The sequence below is a fragment of the Mercenaria mercenaria genome, chromosome 6 (assembly GCF_021730395.1).
Source record: "Mercenaria mercenaria strain notata chromosome 6, MADL_Memer_1, whole genome shotgun sequence".
Lineage (NCBI taxonomy): Eukaryota > Metazoa > Mollusca > Bivalvia > Venerida > Veneridae > Mercenaria > Mercenaria mercenaria.
In genome coordinates this window covers 21,232,310-21,254,170 of record NC_069366.1, presented here as the reverse complement: position 1 = coordinate 21,254,170, position 21,861 = coordinate 21,232,310, and the positions used below count along the sequence as shown (strand labels likewise).

General features: G+C 35.9%; 2 protein-coding genes across 3 annotated transcripts in view; one reads left to right on the top strand and one right to left on the bottom strand.

Annotated features, from left to right (window-relative positions):
- Positions 1-1,434, bottom strand: part of LOC123549455 (exocyst complex component 2-like) — a 51,628-nt gene extending 50,194 nt beyond the window's left edge. Inside the window, exon 1 of one of the 2 annotated variants that reach the window (XM_053545351.1) lies at positions 1,307-1,434. The gene's annotated coding sequence lies outside the window, so the exon portion shown is untranslated. The remainder of the gene's footprint in view (positions 1-1,306) is intronic. The other variant, XM_053545352.1, reaches the window with a different exon arrangement.
- Positions 1,350-11,770, top strand: LOC123549456 (probable RNA polymerase II nuclear localization protein SLC7A6OS). Its single transcript, XM_053545353.1, has 6 exons — positions 1,350-1,535; positions 4,017-4,142; positions 5,055-5,552; positions 6,182-6,509; positions 9,714-9,791; positions 10,214-11,770. The coding sequence occupies exons 1-6, from the start codon at positions 1,374-1,376 to the stop codon at positions 10,339-10,341; spliced, it is 1,320 nt and encodes a 439-aa protein (XP_053401328.1). The 5' UTR covers positions 1,350-1,373; the 3' UTR covers positions 10,342-11,770.
- The last annotated feature ends 10,091 nt before the right edge of the window (positions 11,771-21,861 follow it).

Genomic DNA, 21,861 nt, shown 5'->3' with positions numbered 1-21,861 from the left:
TATATAAATCATATACACACTGCTACATTCATCCCTCCTTTATTCAAAGACAAACTCTGATTCTTTTGACTAACCCTGCCATTGCTTCACCCTAGCTCTAGGATTCCAAGGCCAGTCACCAAACTCATGGCATCATTGTAATAGGAGTGGAAAAATGTGCAGCCCGATACAGGAATCGAACCTTTGACCTTCTGCTTGCAAGTCCAATTAGTTCAGTTGGTAGAGCATCTGATTTGCAAGCAGAAGATTGCAGGTTCGAGTCCTGTATCAGGCTGCACATTTTTCGAAAAATTTTTCCACTCCTATTACATTGGTGCCATGAGTTTGGTGACTGGCCTCGGAATCCTCACATAAATACTGCTGTCTTCCCTTGCCAATCGTCAATTTATTTTGAAGTGCATCAACAACATTATGAAGTGCATCAACGACTGGATATGTACACAGAATCTTGTCACATCACTAAACCAGGAGTATATATAAGGCAATGATGATGGACTTTGCAACATTCTCAGGTCCATTCTTATGTACGAGTAGCCGCAGTATAAACTCAACGGAATGAATCTAATCAAACTGAAGATAGTTAGTTACAAAAACACATTCATTCCGTAGAGTTGATACCATGATGCCTCAATCATTTTAAATTTTTTGTCTTTTCCCATTGTCTTATATATACTCCTGGTTTAGCCCCCATAACCACCATCATTGCTTTATATATACTCCTGGTTTAGCACCCAGGGGCTAAACCAGGAGTATATAATAGTGACTGAGATAGTGAAAATAAAGAGAAATGGAAATAATTTAGGAGTCACTGTATCAACTCTACGGAATGAATGTGAGTAAGTAACTTATCAAAAAGATGACAGTGATGTACTTAATTCTGTAGGCAACTCTACGGAATGAATGTGAGTGAGTAACTAGAAGATGACAGTGATGTACTTCATTCAGTAGGAATAGTCCATCTAAACTGGTAGATTGCCGTTTATTTTACTAATTTTTTTACCTTCGGCATTCATTAAATGACATAACCGAGAGACATGAAATTTAAAAAAAATATGTCAGGTCTTATTTATAGGACTGCTCCTAGACAATCATCTGAAGGCAAAGATCTTAATTTTTTTTTAATCTTTCCAGTACCTAGCCGATGGCAAAGTCAAGTTCGGCTACTGGTACACTCCTCAATATGCAAAAATCAGATAAACTGCGAACTCATAGATCTATCAGCATCTGACAATTTCAAAATGTTAAGTAAGTTATTTGCAGGAAAGATGTTTTACATAAAATAAATTAAAGCAAATTGGGAACTTACAAACGATTTTAGCAACAGAATCAAACCCACTTCCGGGTAAGGGGAGATAACTTAGACATGACCGAAAATGGCAACTGTTGTCCGAGTGAAACGTCGCAGGGATGAAGATCCGCTTGAAATTTTGCTTCTGGCAAATAAGAAACAAAGAAACGACACATCAGGCGAAGCGTTTTCCGTTGCCCCAGATGATAAAAGCATATTTAAGTTTGCAGGAACCGTGTCGTCAAAGGTTTGTTAAATTGTCATTTGTTTTCGTGGTGTGAAAAGTTGCTTATGCCTATTTATTATAACTCCGGTCCTTCTTGTAAAGGTAATATTCCGTGAAAGATTTGCCAAAGATTTATCATGAATAAAGAAGTGTTGGTCGGCATCACGGTCGTGATGATTAGTGTTCGTAACCTCATGACGTGTGTTTCGATACATTTCTGTTTTGGCATTTATATTAGAACTGGCTAGGGTTCAGATAACCGGACCTCTAGACCCGGGTAAGTCTGGTAACCAGACCTCTAGAGTAACCAGACCTCTAGGCAACCTGTACAGGGTAGACTAGAGGTCTGGTAATCAGTATAAATACTAGTCCAACTCATTTGATGTGATCCTAGGAAATATTGAGATAATTCTTTCATATGGGCAATATCCCCACACATGTCTAACACTCGAAAGACCAAAATATTTGAAGCATTTTCTTATGAAATTTTTATCGCTGTCAAAGCTTTACATGCCATAGGTTTAAATGATGATTATTTCACGAATTGGCCATAAATTCAAATAAAATTTACATGCATCAAAAGGGGATTCAAATCCTCATTGATTTATGTAAAAATTATCAAATAATAACCAAAATTAGAATTTTCTGATGATTTAAACCTTTGTATGTACTGTACACGATTAACGTTTACTGGGTGTAGACACACTAATATGTGCAAGCAATAAAGCCAGTAACTTTACATGACTGTGTACTGTGATTCATCCTTCATTATTTTGGTCCTTCAGAGTTTTAACGTTTAGTTTGCCAGTCACAAATACAAAACAATCTAACGCCGAATTATTTAGACTATATGAATACTGAGAATTACAAAGAGCACACTATATATTTTATCTGTATGATCTGATTTCAAAATTTTGTTCTGTATTTTTTCATTGTTTCAAGTTTTAGATATATGGTAAGTGGCAGGAAACATGTATTTATTATTCTTTAATCCCTGCCCCTTGAAAAACACAATTACAGAATTGAGAAATAATTAACAGCAATTTATATGCCGTGATCGAAAGCATTTATTGTTTTTCTTGTTTGTCTTGAGACTGGTGAATAAAATTAATAAACTCGAGCATTAAAACAAATTCAACTAATTATGACCACAATCCATGTCTTAAATACTAAAGAAAAAAATAAGTTCATTATTTTAATTCATCATTCCTGAAAAAAACAATATCACAGTGTACATATTGCTATTATTAATTATAAATTTGTCAAATCTGCAATTGTATTTTTGCTGGGATTAAAGAATATGAAATACTCTTGTTTCCTGTGACTTACTGTGTATTTAAATTTTAAAACAAGAAAAATACGAAAACAAATTTTTGAAATTATATCCCGTTTTAAAAATATAGTGTCCTAGCTCTTTGAAAATACCATTCTCAGTATTCATATAGATTGCTAGAGCTACCTTTTCTATAGAGCTTTGATATTTGGCATGTGATATAAGGGTTTGACTCTCTACCATACTTGTTCAAATTATTGCCCTTAGGTTAAAAATGTATGTGACATGTATATAATATAGGCTAACATAGTAGAAACCTAACTTTGTATTTATACAAACACGCTTGAAGCCTTGTACACAGGTGAGCACTTTAGGGTCAATGACTCTCCTGTTTCTGTTCTTACATAGTGTTAACATTGGTCATTTAAAAATCCATTATAAAGATTGTTTTGAATGAAAGTCTGTAATTCCTTGTTGGGTTGGCGGAAGGAATTTTTCATTCTTAAGGCAGTCATATATCCTAAACAAATTCTTTTGACAAGGTGATAATTATTTATGTATTTCTATATACATGTATGAATTTTGTAAATGTAGATCGGTAAGTCATAGTGAGGTACCTATGGGGGTGGGGAGGAGTAAACAATATGAAGTATCTCTAATGCAATTTTATGAATTTTTAAACCCCAAAATATTTCAACTTTGAGTCAGAATATCTCAGAAATGGCTAAAGATTTCTGTTGGTTCCATTGCACAGAGGCATATTTTTTTAGCAAAACCAAGTTAAAATGATGTGACTATGTATAATTTATAAGTTTTTTTTTTTTCCAAATTCATACGGTGATATGACAAACACTTCCTTAGTTTCTTATGCTGATCATCATGTGTACTACAGTCTAGTAAACAAAATTGTGACTACATTTAGAAATCGTGCATTAGTATTACCAATATTTATGTCAATAAACATATCACTTGTTTGATTATTTTACATTGACTGTACAGCTCGTTTAAATGGGTCAGCCGTGTTTATGTACTTATAAAATAGACTTGCCCGGTTTATAGGTTGGTCAGGGCTACGGATATGTATTGTATTTTGCCATCGAAATATTACTATAAAATGCTTCTTCCCTTTCTGTTTGGATTCGTCCATGTTTACAAACACGTTTGTTTATTTTATGGACTGTACTATGGTTATGGTTCTGTTATCTATTATTTATTATTTATACTTGAAGGATGATGGAATATCTCGTCAGGTAAGGGAGGCAATTAGAAAAGAGAAATTGGAGAGAGAGTATAAACAACACCAGGCAAACATTCTTGGAACAGTAAGACAAGAGACAAGGCAACATAAACATCAGGTAATTTTATAAGCTCACCTGAACTTTGTTCAGATTAGCTACTGGTGTAGACAGATTGTCTGGTGTCCATCATCATCAATTCATCATTTTAACTAAAACATCTTATCCTCTGAAACTTGTCAGATATACACCAATCTTGTTTGGTAGCTGCCTGGCAGGGTTGTCTCTCAAATTATTCAAATGGGAGAATTTGGTCACATTAACCTTTACCATGCTTAATTTCTATATAATGAACTTGTCCTTTCTGTTATAACAAGTATACACCCCCTTACCACAATCACTGCCTAAGCGGCTGTTTGCAATTCTAAGTGATGTTCCCTTGCATAAATCGAAAAGGGGTGCTTATCAAAAAGATACTGACTGAATGGCAGGCAGTGCAGATCTTGATCAGACTGTATGGACATGATACGATTACGATATGATTTTAGGTACGATAGTTATAGCCACAAATATAAAGTATATGGGGACTGTATTGGAGTCATGAATGTCTGTTCATCTGTTTTACCAAGTATAATGTCCACTTAACAGCTGTGAAGATTTTCATAAAACTAGCATCAGTTTTGACCATAATTATCAAGACACCTCATAGAGCACATAACAAGGACACTAGGTCTAAGGTCAAGGTTACAGATGGAGGTCAAAGGTAATATAAGCAACATGAACAACTTTGCTCAACTAACAACAGTGTAGACATTGAAGTAAATCAGTCTTGTTTGTAAGGAAAACATTTAACTTTTTGTCCTTGGGGAAAATTATAGTCAGATGTTTCATTTTTCTCAGCTTGAAAAAGCTGTCTTGACATGAAGAAATTGACAAACGTATGTTTTATATTTCTTAGAAATACTTCTATTGATTTATTTAAGTTTAACAGTGGAGTTGGCAATAAATTTCTTATAATAATTAACTTGACAGCAATCACAGCAGAACAGGTTCAAGGTAATATCGAAACATCGAGCATTGGAGTTAGACCGTCTAGATACTGGTGCTGATACAAATGTTGAGGAACAAACTGTGTGTCAGAAATGCGGACAGAAAACAAATGGTAAATGTCAGAAACAAACTGATAATGAACAAAAAGGTGATAAATCTGTGACTGAAGCTACGGTAGAGGATAATGTTCTTTCAAATGCTAAAGAAAACTTTAAGGCAAAAATTTGTGATACAAGTGAAGAGAAAGAAAAACGATTGACTTGCAAATGTGATATGAAACATAATAGTGAAAATTCTTCTCTGAACCAACAAAATGGAAGTGTGGAAAAGGCTGGGGAATGTACAGTTGGTGCTAAAGAGTGTGATAAAGACAATGTTACTGAATGCATTACTGACATGGACAAAGCTGAGGATGATAGGGATGGTTTATTCTGTCTTGTTGACATGGAAGCAGAAAATTCAAGAAGCAGACAGACATTGGTAAGGGTTTTGATTTTATTCTGGAACTTGCTTTTGTATTGAATTATTGTATATATTTTGTTCAAAAGTCTGAGTACTCTGATCATGTCCTAAGTCTAAATGGAGTGTTCTAAAGTATGCAGAATGTGTGTTAACTGTTCTTCAAAGACCTGATGCAGAGAGAACTGTCTTTTAGCTTAGTCAGAACAATATTTTGATTTATTTAATTACAACAAATTTATAGGGTAAAATGCTGTAGTTCAGAAAAAAAATCTCAATTGTCAATAACCATTTTATTAATGTGACCTATGCCTATGTAATTTTTACATATCAATGTTATTATCTTTTCAGAAAGTAGTCTTTATCCAGTTTTCAAAAACTTATTCATAATCATGACCTAAGGTTTGAAACAACTTTGAAGACTCCAGTGTCAGGCTGATTTGTTAGTTTCTAAGTAAAATATTGAAGTTGACCTTTGGAATGACTACATTCTCAATTTGTCTCAAACTTAATTGTACAACCTACGAGGTAGAAAGTATATTGGTCTACTGCAATGTATAAGGTCAGAAAAGCTGTAATGACTGTATATATATATATGTCCAAAAAGTGTGAATGAAATTCAGTAACTTTTTAAGTCATTGTATTTTCAGGGTAGTTCTGCTGCTGAACAGATAACATGTAATTCAGAACCTATGGAACGTGAAGTGGTTTCTGAGCGGCCCGAGGATGATGATTACGTATATGACATTTACTATACCAACAGTAGACAGTTTGATTTTAGAATGTTTGAAAGAGACTTGACATTCGAGGCTTACAATGGTGGCCTTGTTTTTGACCGAGATGTTGATGATAATAATGATGATTTTGTGTATGAAGATGAAGAAGACGAGAATGCGGAGAGTAATTGGAGAAATGATTATCCAGATGAAGATCCCAGATACTATGAGAATGAGAATTCCAACTACTACTATGGTGACGGTATGACATATTTAGAATTTCACAAAACTTCAGACTTTGATACAGTTCATCACATGTTCATTTATATTAATTAATTATAAAGCATTTCTTCTGATAACTGACTTGGATGTTGGAAACTTTTTTAACTCAGCTGTTGTATTTTTAGCTCACCTGAGCAATGCTCAGGTGAGTTTTTCTGATCGCTCGATGTCCGGCGTCCGTCGTCTGTCGTCTGTCGTCCGTCGTCTGTCAACATTTAGCTTGTGTATGCGATAGAGGCTGTATTTTTCAATTAATCTTCATGAATATTGGTTAGAATGATAACCTTGATGAAATCTAGGCCGAGTTCGAAAGTGGGTCATCTCGGGTCAAAAACTAGGTCACTAGGTCAAATCAAAGAAAAACCTTGTGTATGCGATAGAGACTGTATTTTTTATTTAATCTTCATGAATATTGGTCAGAATGATAAACTTGATGAAATCTAGGCCAAGTTCGAAAATGGGTCATCTCGGGTCAAAAACTAGGTCACTAGGTCAAATCAAAGAAAAACCTTGTGTATGCGATACAGGTGGTATTTTTCAATTGATCTTCATGAATATTGGTCAGAATGATAACCTTGATGAAATCTAAGCCGAGTTCGAAAATGGGTCATCTCGGGTCAAAAACTAGGTCACTAGGTCAAATCAAAGAAAAACCTTGTGTATGCGATAGAGGCTGTATTTTTCAATTGATCTTCATGAATTTTGGTCAGAATGATAACCTTGATGAAATCTAGGCCGAGTTCGAAAATGGGTCATCTCGGGTCAAAAACTAGGTCACTAGGTCAAATCAAAGAAAAACCTTGTGTATGCGATAGAGGCTGTATTTTTCAATTGATCTTCATGAATTTTAGTCAGAATGATTGCCTTGATGAAATCTAGGCCGAGTTCGAAAATGGGTCATCTCGGATCAAAAACTAGGTCACTAGGTCAAATCAAAGAAAAACCTTGTGTATGCGATAGAGGCGGTATTTTTCAATTGATCTTCATGAATTTTCAGGGTTCGCACAGGCTTGAAAAGTACTTGAAAATGAAGGGCAGTCTTGAAAAGTCCTTGAAAACAAAATTTGTCTTGAAAAGTGCTTGAAAATTGCCCAAAGACCTTAAAAGTACTTGAATTTCTTATTTTCTCGTATGCTAGACAATTAAAATCTCCCTGAAAATCAAAAGTAAATCTTTTAGAATAAAATCGGCAAGTTTCGAGCAATGGGCAGAGCTACGAAAACGCCGTAATAAAAAAGGTCGAATGTGTTCGGGACGAAAGCGAAGTTTGGGTACGAATGTTTCGTACTTTCTGTTAGCGTTGTCTCCCCTGACTAAAATGGCGTCAATTCGTCACGGTAATCTGTGTAAGTATTATTTATAAATAAGTCCTTGAAAACTATAAGACTAGTGCTTGAAAAGTCCTTGAAAAGTCCTTGAATTTGACTTGGCCTTGTCTGTATGAACCCTGATTTTGGTCAGAATGATTACCTTGATAAAATCTAGGCCGAGTTTGAAAATGGGTCATCTGGGGTCAAAAAATAGGTCACTAGGTCATATCACGTAAAAACCTTGTGTATGCGATAGAGGCTGTATTTTTCAATTGATCTTCATGAATTTTGGTCAGAATGATTGCCTTGATGAAATTTAGACCAAGTTCGAAAATGGGTCATCTGGGGTCAAAAACTAGGTCACTAGGTCAAATCAAAGAAAAACCTTGTGTATGCAGTAGAGGCTGTATTTTTCAACTGATCTTCATGAAATTTAGCCAGAATGATTACCTTGATAAAATCTAGGCTGATTTCGAAAATGGGTCATCTGGGGTCAAAAACTAGGTCACTAGGTCAAATCGAAGAAAAACACTGTGTATGCATTAGAGGATGTATTTTTCAATTGATCTTCATGAAATTTGGTCAGAGTGATTGCCTTGATGAAAACTAGGTCGGTTTTGAATATGGGTTATCTGAGGTCAAAAACTAGGTCACTAGGTCAAATTAAAGAAAAATCTTGTGTATGCGATAGAGACAGTTTTTTTTCAGTTGATATTTATGAAATTTGGTCAGGTTGATTGCCTTAATGAAATCTAGGTCGAATTTGAATATGGGTCATCTGAGGTCAAAAACTAGGTCACTTGGTCAAATCAAAGAAAAAACTTCTGTATGTGATAGAGGCTGTATTTTTCAGTTGATCTTCATGAATTTTGGTCAGAATGATTGCCTTGATAAAATCTAGGTCGAGTTTGAACAGGGGTCATCTAGGGTCAAAAACTAGGTCATATCTAAGAAAATGCTTGTTTTATTGCAAGAGACCAATTTTTTGGTCCAATCTTAATGAATATTGGTCAGAATATTTGTTTCCATGAAATCACTAGGTCAAACATGTTTTACACTGTTATGGAGTGTTTCTTAGGTGAGCGACCTAGGGCCATCTTGGCCCTCTTGTTTTTAAAAATCTATGAGGTTTCTGCGTCACTTGATGACGATGTTATATACCAGTAGTTAAGGTTTTGGCAAGTGGATATTTACATACATACATTGGATGATCACTGTTCATTTCGGGTTTTGAAATGCCAATTTCTTTTTGATTTCTTACTGTGTGATAGGTTTTTCCATGGATGATTTATACAAATGTTTTACAGGCGTGCTTTATATGCAGATGGTGAATTTTGTGCTTTATGATTTGATCTTGAAAATGTTTAGGATGATACTATGTTTGTATAACTGGAGTTACATTATTCTGCATGTTGCTGTTTTTAACATGCATGTAAAAGCTCATGTCACAACTGATATAGATATTTGTAGGAAAAAAAAGTTATAACATACTTTAAATGGTAACAAAATTGTCCTTAACCCCTGCCAGTTACTGAAAGCTTACACAGTAACCACTTGTTGGCAAGTCATGTGACATTCCAACAACCAAAATTTATGTTTTGTTTGATCAGGAGCAACACATTAATGGCCTTAATGATATGCCTTACTTGGTAATTAGCACTCCGAAATATATATGAATATTGGGCTATACCCGTGTGCCAATACTGATTTAGTTGCATGCAAATAACCATTGAAGGCATAACAAGTGTATTCTAGACATCTGTGTAACCATGAATCTAAATGGCAATTTTATTTATTCTATACTACAGGTCTATGAAATCATTAATCAACATGGCAGTATTTATATATTCTGCGCTGTATTTTACTGATTACAGATCTGGATGAGTATGTAGCGTTTGAGACAGAGACAGGTAATCAGCTGGCTGATTGGATGTCATGGAGATGTAATATTGGTAAGTTGACTATAAAGGGGCAATGAATTTTATTATATAATGGCTTCTAACACATCTTTATGAAAACCTGTATATACTGTTGAATGTACACATGTAGTTATTTGGTTTATCTGGTACTAGTTTTTGCACCTTATATGGATCTTAAATGACTGCCTTTGTAAGACAGGGTTTTTCGTAAATCCAAGGGAGAGCATGGAATGGAAAACCAAGCACTGCTGATGTTTTTTTATCTTTGATGTCCCAAGGGTTAGGAAAACACATACCCTAGTCAGGTAGAAATGCTAGATTTAGATAATCATTTCTAGTCAGCTCTTAAAAATAACTATAATTATATATTTTACATTTAATTTAATGGATGTTGCATTAATACTGTGCTATTCATCTTTTATAACAGTTTTACTTTATATGCTGATTTGTTTCAGATGGTACTGAACTATCCAGTGATGACGAGGACATAGAGCATTATGGAGATGGAAGAACAACGTATGAAACTTACTATAAACATGTACACAAAGAGATGGGGGAAGATGATGAGAGTGTTGAAACATGATATGATGAACTCATGGTGTCCTTAATTGAAAAAAGTCAGAGTTCAACAACTAAATGAGCCGCGTCATGAGAAAACCAACATAGTGGCTTTGCGACCAGCATGGATCCAGACCAGCCTGCGCATCCGCGCAGTCTGGTCAGGATCCATGCTGTTCGCTAATGATTTCTCTAATTACAGTAGGCTTTAAAAGCGAACAGCATGGATCCTGACCAGACTGCGTGGATGCGCAGGCTGGTCTGGATCCATGCTGGTCGCAAAGCCACTATGTTGGTTTTCTCATGGCACGGCTCAGATAGTTTGACTGAAATCTCAGTGTTAAGCTCTAGTTATTTTTAAAGTTGCCAAGGATTTTCACATGTTGTTATGTATAGAAATCCATTGAAAAGCTTTATTCATCAGACATTTGTTTGTGATAGTGCTATGTAAGTGACATGAGAATGCTAAATTCTATAAAATGAATTCAGAAATCTCTTACCGAGGCGAAACTTTCGTAAACCAATGTTTATTGCAGCACAAAAAGCAAGATTGAAAAGTTGTGCATAAATTAAAAAAAAAAAGTTAGACGACAGGCAGAATTTGAAAAAAAAACTTTTAAATAACGTTTTATTAAGGAAAGTGAGCAAAGAGAAATATATATCTGGTGCTTAATCATTTGTTTAACTAAATGAAGGAAGCAGCAAGCAAATTTAAAAAAAAATGATTAAAAAAATATTTGTTTTTGAGAAATGTGAGTGAGTAGAGTTAAGAAATATATATTTTCATGCTGTGTCTCTTGTTTAACTACCGGTATTAGTAAAGCCTCAAGTAGAAAGTACAACTCTTTAATGTTAATACTAAAGCACGAGGGATTAAGAATTAGGTATGAAGAAATGTAAACAGAGCATGCGAAAAAAAACATTTTGATAAAGTAGTGTTATGAAATGTGGTTGAAAATGTTATTGTGAAATATTTAGTATACAACAATACATAACCGTAATCCATAATCCTGACAGATAAGTGACTTTATTATGATTGTAAAACAATAAGTGAAATATTAAATTGTTTTGAAAAAAAAATAATTTCTTCTCATAAATTTTGCGCAGTTAAGATATGAGACTGATATTAATGTTCATTTACTGTACATTAGTTTGAAATTGACATATGTTGGTCTGAAGTCAACTTATATGTTAGGAATTCTTTACCCCATCCACTTTCGTATACAAATGCCGAAAATTTGAACAGGGAAAAGTACAAACAGAAAACTGATGCATTAAAACATGTTTCCCCTTACCAATATAATGTAAGTTATTGCCATCAAATTAATTTGTAATGTGAATCCGATTTTTGTAATAACTTGTTTGGTAAAATATTCTAGGAAAATGATGTAAACTGCATAAGGTAACTTATGCAACTACAAATATATATAATACATTTATAGTTGAAATATGTACATGGTGTTTTTGTTGTTATTAAAGTCCATCTGTTTTAGACAATAGAACTTGGGCTAGGAATTTCCAACAGATTTTAGCTTGACTGAGCACAAAGTACTCTTTTCTTCTTCCAATATAAAGGTAAAGATCCTGATGGAATGTCTAGTATCCTGCGAAAAAACTGTACAGCCTGATAAAACAGCTGGCTATTTACAAGTAGAATTATACATGTATACATCTTGCTCGAGTACTACTGCTGCTGGGGGTGGAGGGCCCTAACCTCTGCCCTGAAGCTTTTGAGCATCTGGCAGTTAGTGACGGTGGCTGGCAGTAAGTTCCAATCCCTGATTGTTCTTGGTAAAATCTGTTGGCACCTCTGGTTCTGGTATCGCTGTGGACAAGGGGGTTCTCTGGCACCTTAACAATACTGTTGCTGATCATAAACAGCATGATCACTCTGGCCAGGTAGTGACGGTATAGTAGGGATTCGCATCTGAGGTTTTGAATCATCTTAGTTACACATTCAGGAGTACAGGCAGTGTAACTATTACAGACAAACCTGGCAGCTTTCCTCTACACCTGTTCCAGTGTATGAGCTTCTGTAGCTGTTGCTGGATCCCAGACACTACTGTCATATTCCAGCCCTAGTCTGATGATGGTAGTGAATGCAGCTGCCTTGACCACAGGGGAACAATATGTTAGGTTCCGTCTTACAAAGCCGAGTGTACAGTTGTCCTTAGCAGCAGTATTGTTGATGTGTTTCTTCCACTGAAGATCATCGCTCAATGTTAAGCCAAGATTCTTGCTGCTATCCGCAGACTGGAGGGTCTCTCCATGAAGAGCGTACTTGGTCTCAATCTGATGGAGGCAGTTCTGGCAGATACGCAGTACAGTACATTTGGCTGGATGAAACATCATTTGTCAGTCGCTCTCCCACTTCTCTAGGACCTCAGGGTCCTGTTGGTGGAGGTCAGCATCATGCTGGTTTCCAATGAAACGGAAGAGGATACTGTCATCTGCGAAGAGACGGGTTTTGGAGTGGGCTGCACATTCTAGTAGGTTGTTGATGTAGGCGAGAAAAAGTAGTGGGGAACACCGGAGACGACATCAGCCAGAGTTGATTTCTCGCCTTCTAGGAGGACCTGTTGCTTGCGGTTGCTGCTGAGGAAAGCCTCTATCCAGCGCAATGTCTTCCCTCTCACTCCGTAGTACTGTAACATTTGCAGAAGGTGCTGATAGGGGACCTTGTCGAACGCCTTTGCAAAGTCAAGAAGTATTACATCAACTTGGCCCCTCCCCTTGAGTCTACTGGCAATGGTTTGGATTGTCCACAGCAGCTGGGATTCACAGGATCCTCTGGCCCAAAAACCATGCTGTGACTGTATGTGGTGCTGGTCAAAGAATCGCATCACCAAGCTGTACACATTATGCTCTAGGACCTTGCACACTACTGACCTAAAGGAGACAGGTCGGTGGATGGCAGGTGTTTTTCGCCCTTCTTGAAGACTGGAATGCCTAGTGCATCATGCCAATCATTCGGTACCATGCCTGTATCAAAGGACTGCTGTTGGTGAGCTACTGCCATACCCGTGTATGTTCTTGTCATTTATCAACAATTTTACTGTTAACACTCCAAGAGTTTGCAATTTTTGCCGATAATAATGAAACATGATCGGAATATTCTCATGGTCGTGTGGGCTTAAAAACTAGGTCCCTAGGCTAAATCATAGAAAAACTTTGTCAACACCTTAAGAACTGTGTTTTCTACTTGATCTTCATAAAACTTAAGATATTTGTCTCTATCAAATCTATGTCCGGTACAAAACTGGAAAAACATAACAGTCTAGATGTCACATTTTCTGCCATACACTTGTTAGAATGTTTGCTTATGAAGTGTAGGTCAAATTCAGGACTGGGTCACATGAGACCAAAAACTAGGTCATTAGATAAAGTCATAGGAAAATCTGGTAAACACATATCTAGGTCAAGTTCAGTACTTGAACACTATGTTAAATCATAGAAGAATGTTGCCAACATTTTCTGATTAATCATCAATAATTCTTCGCCAGAATGTTTGTCTCTAGATGAAATTTGGAACTGGATCACCAGACTACTAAGTCAAATCATAGAAAAACCTTGTTTTTAACTCTGGAGGCCACATTTTCTAACCGTCAGACTGTTTGTCTGTATTAAGACTAAGAAAAGTTTGAACCAGCTAGGATTATATAGGGCAACAAGAGCACCGCAATGCAGAGCAATATTCACCCGAAGGTATGACCTTTGACTCCTAAGTGTGACATTGACCTTGAAGCGATCCATCTGAAACATGTGCCCTGCATGTCGTCTCGATGTGGTGAACATTTGTGCCAAGTTTCTTCAAAATCCTTTAAGAGGTTCATGAGTTAAGAGAGCGACACGAAATTGCTAACGGACAGACAGACACCGGCGACATAACATAATACGTCCCTTCGGGTGTATAAAAAGTAGTACAGCATGTCGCTATAGAAAAACATTGTTAACTCTCTGGATACCACATCTTGTACCTAATCTTCATAAAACTTTGTCAGAATGTTTGTCGCTGTGAAATCTAGGTCAGATTTGAATCTGAATTATCTACTTGCTTTAGACAAAACACGGTTAGAATGTTTGTTTTAATGTAATTTCGGTCAATTTAGATTATAGGTTATCTTGGGTTTGAGGTCAAATACCAGCCTCACTAGGTCAAGTCCCATAACTCGTGACGTGTATTTTGGCCAAATTAAATCCTGGTTAAAGTTTTGCATGCAAGTTACCATCTCCAAAACTAATGCAGATATTGATTTGAAGCTTCATATATGTCTTTGGAGTTATAAAACTAAGTGACAGCATCTAGTCTCATAACTCTGACATTTAGTTGGCCAAATTATGCCCCCTTTTGAACTTAGAAAATTGCATACAAGTACTGTAACTATCTAAACAAGAGGACCATGATGGTCCTGAATCGCTCACCTATCCCCACATGACCCAGTGTTGAACTGAGTATGATGTCATTATTTCTATTATTTGACATAGTGACCTAGTTTTTGAGCACATGTGACCTAGATATCATCAAGATAAAAAACTCTGACCAGTTTTCATGAAGATCCATTGAAAAATATGGCCTCTAGAGGGGTCACAAGGTTTTTCTATTATTTGACCTAATGGCCTAGTTTTTGAAGGCATGTGACCCACTTTTAAACTTGACCTAGATATCATCAAGGTGAACATTCTCACCAATTTTCATAAAGATCTCGTGAAAAATATGGCCTCTAGAGAGGTCACAAGGTTTTTCTATTTTTCGACCTACTGACCTAGTTTTTGACCGCACATGACCCAGTAACAAACCTGACCTAGATATAGTAGATGTCATCAAGCTAAACATTCTCACCAATTTTCATGAAGATCGGTTGAGAAATATGGCCTCTAGAGAGGTCATAAGGTTTTTTCTATTTTTAGACCTACTGACCTAGTTTTTAACCCCACGTGACCCAGTTTCGAACTTGACTTAGATATCATCAAGATGAACATTCTGACCAATAATCATGAAGATCTCATGAAAAATATGGCCTCTAGAGAGGTCACAAGGTTTTTCTATTTTTAGATCTACTGACCTAGTTTTTAACCCCACGTGACCCAGTTTCGAACTTGACCTAGATATCATCAAGGTGAACATTCTGACCAATTTTCATGAAGATCCATTGAGAAATATGGCCTCTAGAGAGGTCACAAGGTTTTTCTATTTTTAGACCTAATGACCTAGTTTTTGACCCTACGTGACCCAGTTTCGAACTTGACCTAGATATCATCAAGGTAAACATTCTGACCAATATTCATGAAGATCTCATGAAAAATATGGCCTCTAGAGAGGTCACAAGGTTTTTCTATTTTTAGACCTACTGACCTAGTTTTTGACAGCACATGACCCAGTTTCGAACTTGGCCTAGATATCATCAAGGTGAACATTCTGACCAATTTTCATGAAGATCCATTGAGAAATATGGCCTCTAGAGAGGTCACAAGGTTTTTCTATTTTTAGATCTACTGACCTAGTTTTTGACCCCACATGACCCAGTTTCGAACTTGACCTAGATATCATCAAGGTGAACATTCTGACCAATATTCATGAAGATCTCATGAAAAATATGGCCTCTAGAGAGGTCACAAGGTTTTTCTATTTTTAGCTCACCTGTCACAAAGTGACAAATCGCGCGGTGTCCGTCGTCCGTCGTCCGTGCGTGCGTGCGTGCGTGCGTCCGTCCGTCCGTAAACTTTTGCTTGTGACCACTCTAGAGGTCACATTTTTCATGGGATCTTTATGAAAGTTGGTCAGAATGTTCATCTTGATGATATCTAGGTCAAGTTCGAAACTGGGTCACGTGCCATCAAAAACTAGGTCAGTAGGTCTAAAAATAGAAAAACCTTGTGACCTCTCTAGAGGCCATATATTTCACAAGATCTTCATGAAAATTGGTCAGAATGTTCATCTTGATGATATCTAGGTCAAGTTCGAAACTGGGTCACGTGCCATCAAAAACTAGGTCAGTAGGTCTAAAAATAGAAAAACCTTGTGACCTCTCTAGAGGCCATATATTTCACAAGATCTTCATGAAAATTGCTCAGAACGTTCACCTTGATAATATCTAGGTCAAGTTCGAAACTGGGTCACATGCCTTCAAAAACTAGGTCAGTAGGTCAAATAATAGAAAAACCTTGTGACCTCTTTTGAGGCCATATTTTTCATGGAATCTGTATGAAAGTTGGTCTGAATGTTCATCTTGATGATATCTAGGTCAAGTTCGAAACTGGGTCATGTGCGGTCAAAAACTAGGTCAGTAGGTCTAAAAATAGAAAAACCTTGTGACCTCTCTAGAGGCCATATATTTCATGAGATCTTCATGAAAATTGGTCAGAATGTTCAACTTGATGATATCTAGGTCCAGTTCGAAAGTGGGTCATGTGCCTTCAAAAACTAGGTCAGTAGGTCAAATAATAGAAAAACCTTGTGACCTCTCTAGAGGCCATATTTTTCATGGGATCTGTATGAAAATTGGTCTGAATGTTCATCTTGATGATATCTAGGTCAAGTTTGAAAGTGGGTCACGTGCCATCAAAAACTAGGTCAGTAGGTCAAATAATAGAAAAACCTTGTGACCTCTCTAAAGGCCATATTTTTCGTGGGATCTGTATGAAAATTGGTCTGAATGTTCATCTTGATGATATCTAGGTCAAGTTTAAAAGTGGGTCACGTGCCATCAAAAACTAGGTCAGTAGGTCAAATAATAGAAAAACCTTGTGACCTCTCTAACTGCCATATTTTTCATGGAATCTGTATGAAAATTGGTCTGAATGTTCATCTTGATGATATCTAGGTCAAGTTCGAAAGAGGTTCATGTGCGGTCAAAAACTAGGTCATTAGGTCTAAAAATAGAAAAACCTTGTGACCTCTCTAGAGACCATACTTGTGAATGGATATCCATAAAAATTGGTCAGAATGTTCACCTTGATGATATCTAGGTCAAGTTTGAAACTGGGTCACGTGCCTTAAAAAACTAGGTCAGTAGGTCAGATAATAAAAAAACCTTGTGACCTCTCTAGTGGCCATACTTTTCATGGGATCTGTATGAAAGTTGGTCTGAATGTTCATCTTGATGATATCGAAACTGGGTCAACTGCGGTCAAAAACTAGGTCAGTAGGTCTAAAATTATTAAAATCTTTTGACCTCTCTAGAGACCATATTTTTCAATGGATCTTCATGAAAATTGGTCAGAATTTTTATCTTGATAATATCTAGGTCAAGTTCAAAACTGGGTCACATGAGCTCAAAAACTAGGTCACTATGTCAAATAATAGAAAAAACAATGTCATACTCAAAACTGGGTCATGTGGGAAGAGGTGAGCGATTCAGGACCATCATGGTCCTCTTGTTAGATCTACTGACCTAGTTTTTAATCCCAGGTGACCCAGTTTCGAACTTGATCTAGATATCATCAAGGTGAACATTCTGACCAATTTTCATGAAGATCCATTGAGAATATGGCCTCTAGAGAGGTCACAAGGTTTTTCTATTTTTAGACCTAATGACCTAGTTTTTAACCCCACGTGACCCAGTTTCGAACTTGACCTAGATATCATCAAGGTAAACATTCTGACCAATATTCATGAAGATCTCATGAAAAATATGGCCTCTAGAGAGGTCACAAGGATTTTCTATTTTTAGACCTACTGACCTAGTTTTTGAACCCACGTAACCCAGTTTCGAATTTGACCTAGATATCATCAAGGTGAACATTCTGACCAATTTTCATGAAGATCTTATGAAATATATGGCCTCTAGAGAGGTCACAAGGTTTTTCTATTTTTAGACCTACTGACCTAGTTTTTGATGGCACGTGACCCAGTTTCGAACTTGACCTAGATATCATCAAGATGAACATTCTGACCAACTTTCATAAAGATCCCATGAAAAATGTGACCTCTAGAGTGGTCACAAGCAAAAGTTTACAGACGCACGGACGGACGACGGACACCGCGCGATCACAAAAGCTCACCTTGTCACAGGTGAGCTAAAAACTAATGCAAATATTGAATTGAAATTTCACGTTTGTTCAGGTTTATAAAACTAGGTCATAGCATCAAGTCCCATAACTCTGACATGTATTTTGCAAAATTATGTTCCCTTTTGAACTTAAAAGCTTATGGTTAAAGTTTTGCATGCAAGTTACTATCTCCAAAACTAATGCAGATACTGGATTGAAAATTTTTAACATTTAGGGTAATATTCCTGCTTCTGGGACAATTCGAATAGTCGAGCACTGGCTGTCTTACGGACAGCTCTTGTTTTTATGAAGGTGAGGTCTTAGGATTAAATGAAATGAAGTGGTAAAAAGACAGTGTTCACATCTGAGGGAAATATAATCTGACCAAAGATGTTTAAAGTGTTACAGTGTACAGGGGCATTGTTGTCTACACATAAAAATCACTAACAATACACAAATTTAAAACCAACTTCAGATTTATCAGTTTAAATTTTATTCATTTTCCTTAACATATACAACTGAATACAATTCATTTCGTATGTATTCACATTTTAAATTTTAGTAAAAAAAAACCAAAACAAATCATGCAACAAGATGTCCTACACAGATACTGTGACATCATTAAAATTCATGGGAGACTAAATTTTCGTGGACTTCATATTGGAGTCTATGCATATAATTAAAGCCCAGTAAAATTCCCATTCACTTTGTGTTAAAAAGTTAAAATCCACATATTCATATCCCAGCGAAATACCCGTTTTGACCACAACAATATTTTGTGCAAATGAAATTAAATTCTTCCATAGCAATAAGTGCCCTATACAACCAACAGGATCGAGTACTGCTCTTTACAAATGGGTGTACGGAAAAGTTAAAAATATTTTAGTCCCAAATTCCTAGCTAGAAGTGTAAACAATTACTTCATAGTAACTATGTAAACATAAAATTGACATGTTTCCAGAGAGGTTTTTGAAAAAATTAGAAATGGTAAGGAAGATATATTTCTGTCTATACATTTAGGACACTTGTGAGATTATCTAGAAAGAAAAAAACAGATGAATTTGACATTACACATCTGCATGTTATACTATTTAACAGACAAGTACACTTTTACAACAATCAGATATGTTATGCATTTTAGCATCAAATATAAACGACTTTGCCATATGACTGGCAAACTATACTTTGGACCTTTACATAGCAACTTTACTATGTTTAATAAAATATTTATGTTCAATATGATTACAAACTACTGAAGAAAAATTACAATGAAACTGTATAAATAGATATTTCATGCATATTCATCAAAGCTGATGTCATATATTAACACAACATGCAAATGATTAAGTTAAATAAATATTGTATAACTTAAAAATTCTGTAAATGTTGTATAATTATTACAATAAATACTGTGCAGAATAAATTCATTGAATGCTTAAATAAAGGTTTTACTTGTTCTTCATGTCTCATTCTAAACATTTTAAATGTTAACAATTATATATATATATATATATCAGGGCTTCGGAAATTTGCCGGTTTGTCGGTTTTGGACCGATTTTTTACTTTTCAGACCGATTCATAAAGTGAAAAAAACAAAAAAAATCGGTCCCGTAAAAATGGAGAAAAGTATAAATTTCTGTCTGATATCTCAATACACCATCTACTGCCAAGCAGGAAATTGTTGGTCGCACCCTCAGATAATCAATAAACGTGTCAAACAGTCTGACTGTCACTTTGATAATCGGTCCGTAACTAGCACGTGACGCAGTCAGTACTAGCGTGGCACATCCTTGAATGTTTGCAGACAGCCGACTGCAATGTATTAAACATTTTTGACTGGTTTCCAAATATGTCTGACTGGATCCAAATCATTTCGACTGAGATCCACTTCTTTTATTTAAAATCCGACGGTTGGTTTATTTCAAAAGGCTATGTTTCATCATGGTAAAAAACAAATGGTCACTGCATTTAATCAAAGAGCTATAATTGTACATTATAGGTCTTTGATTTAATGAGACATCACACGGAAAACCAATCAAAATATTTTTTATAATTACTTGATTTGAAAAAATTACAAGATTCATTTGTTGGGGCTCCAGTTGAAACAAGTGCAGAAAATCGTCTTTGCAACCCGACGGTGCAAAAAAGAAAAAGAAAAAAAAATGGACTGGCAAACACGAATGATAAAGAAAACCGGAGTGGTGCTGTTTATCAAATCGGTCTTTTAAAAAACGTTTCAAAATGAAATTTTGTTTACATCAGAAGAGAACATATAACTTTTAAAATGTAGCTGCTTATTGAAGTACAACATAAGTGAAATGAAATATCCGTGGCCAACACGCGTGACCTTTTGGTACTATACATGCGGGAAATTCGATCTCAGCGTTCATATAACGTACACATTCGGTCCGCGGCAGAGTATTCTTAAAATACCGAGACTGTTTAGCAGAGAATATGTGTCATGTAATTGTATTTTATAGAATTCCGTCAAAGAATGAGGAAACATCACAAAGTATCTGCCGTGTATACGGTACCGGGTACGTGCGTTGGCTTTTAGACTAGTTACGCACACGGTGTCAATGCCTCGGTAATTTTATCCTTACAAGTATTTTCTCGGAAAAAAATCGAAATTTAAACAAAGTAACAATCACACATAACACTGAATAACTGTCTTCATTGTATGGAAACACGCGGCGACGGTAACTCAGTTTTAATGCATGACATGATTATATCTTTACTCTATCACGTTTTACAAAATATGTAATATTGGGAATGCAGTGGGTGGGGTAGCGCCGATGTCAGGATTTTCGTTTCGGACCGATTGAGTTATCAAAATTTCCGGAGCCCTGATATATATATATAATATATATATGTTTTATGCTTAGCTTACTCAGAACTACAAACTAGCTATAAAACATTGTGGAAGTATAGAGAGTAAAGCATCGGTGATCTTTACAGCATGGCCAACCTATGGGACTTTTGGATATCGTATACACAGAGAAATCATCTGAATTTGCCAATAATTTATTTATTACTTGTTGGATTTTCATAAAATGAAGAGTTTTGAAGACGGCAAATGAGTGCTTTCCTCCACAAAGAGCGTCTGCCATCAGTTCTCATAATTTTTCTCAAACACTTGGCCCAACTGCTTTTCATGGACTGTGTAGATAGAGTATACACTTCCGCAATTGGGCGAAGTATTTGAGAAAAATACTAAGAAATAATTGCAGATGTTGTGTGGAAGAAAGCACTCATTTTGCTGTCTTTGACACTCTTTATTTTATGAAAATCTGTCAATAAGGAAAATATAAGCAAAATGTTACCTGAATCGGGACATTTTCTCCATGTGTACGGTATCCAATGTCAAGTGTGTTGGCCACCCTGTTTAACTGTGGGCCAATCAGAACTCATGAATCATGAAAATATGATACAGTATGTACAAACAGGGGTGTTCTAAATTTAATACTATCCTCAGCTACTTCTAATATATTTATAATGTTACAACTGCTATACAACTTTTTTAACTTTCAAGAATTCTGCTTGGTGCAAAAAAAAA

Excerpts from the sequence above, each read along its gene's own strand:
- LOC123549456 (XM_053545353.1), top strand. The coding sequence starts at position 1,374 with ATGGCAACTGTTGTCCGAGTGAAACGTCGCAGGGATGAAGATCCGCTT. Across the intron at positions 4,143-5,054 it reads CAAGGCAACATAAACATCAG|CAATCACAGCAGAACAGGTT; the intron begins GTAATTTTATAA and ends TTAACTTGACAG. Across the intron at positions 9,792-10,213 it reads GTCATGGAGATGTAATATTG|ATGGTACTGAACTATCCAGT; the intron begins GTAAGTTGACTA and ends GATTTGTTTCAG.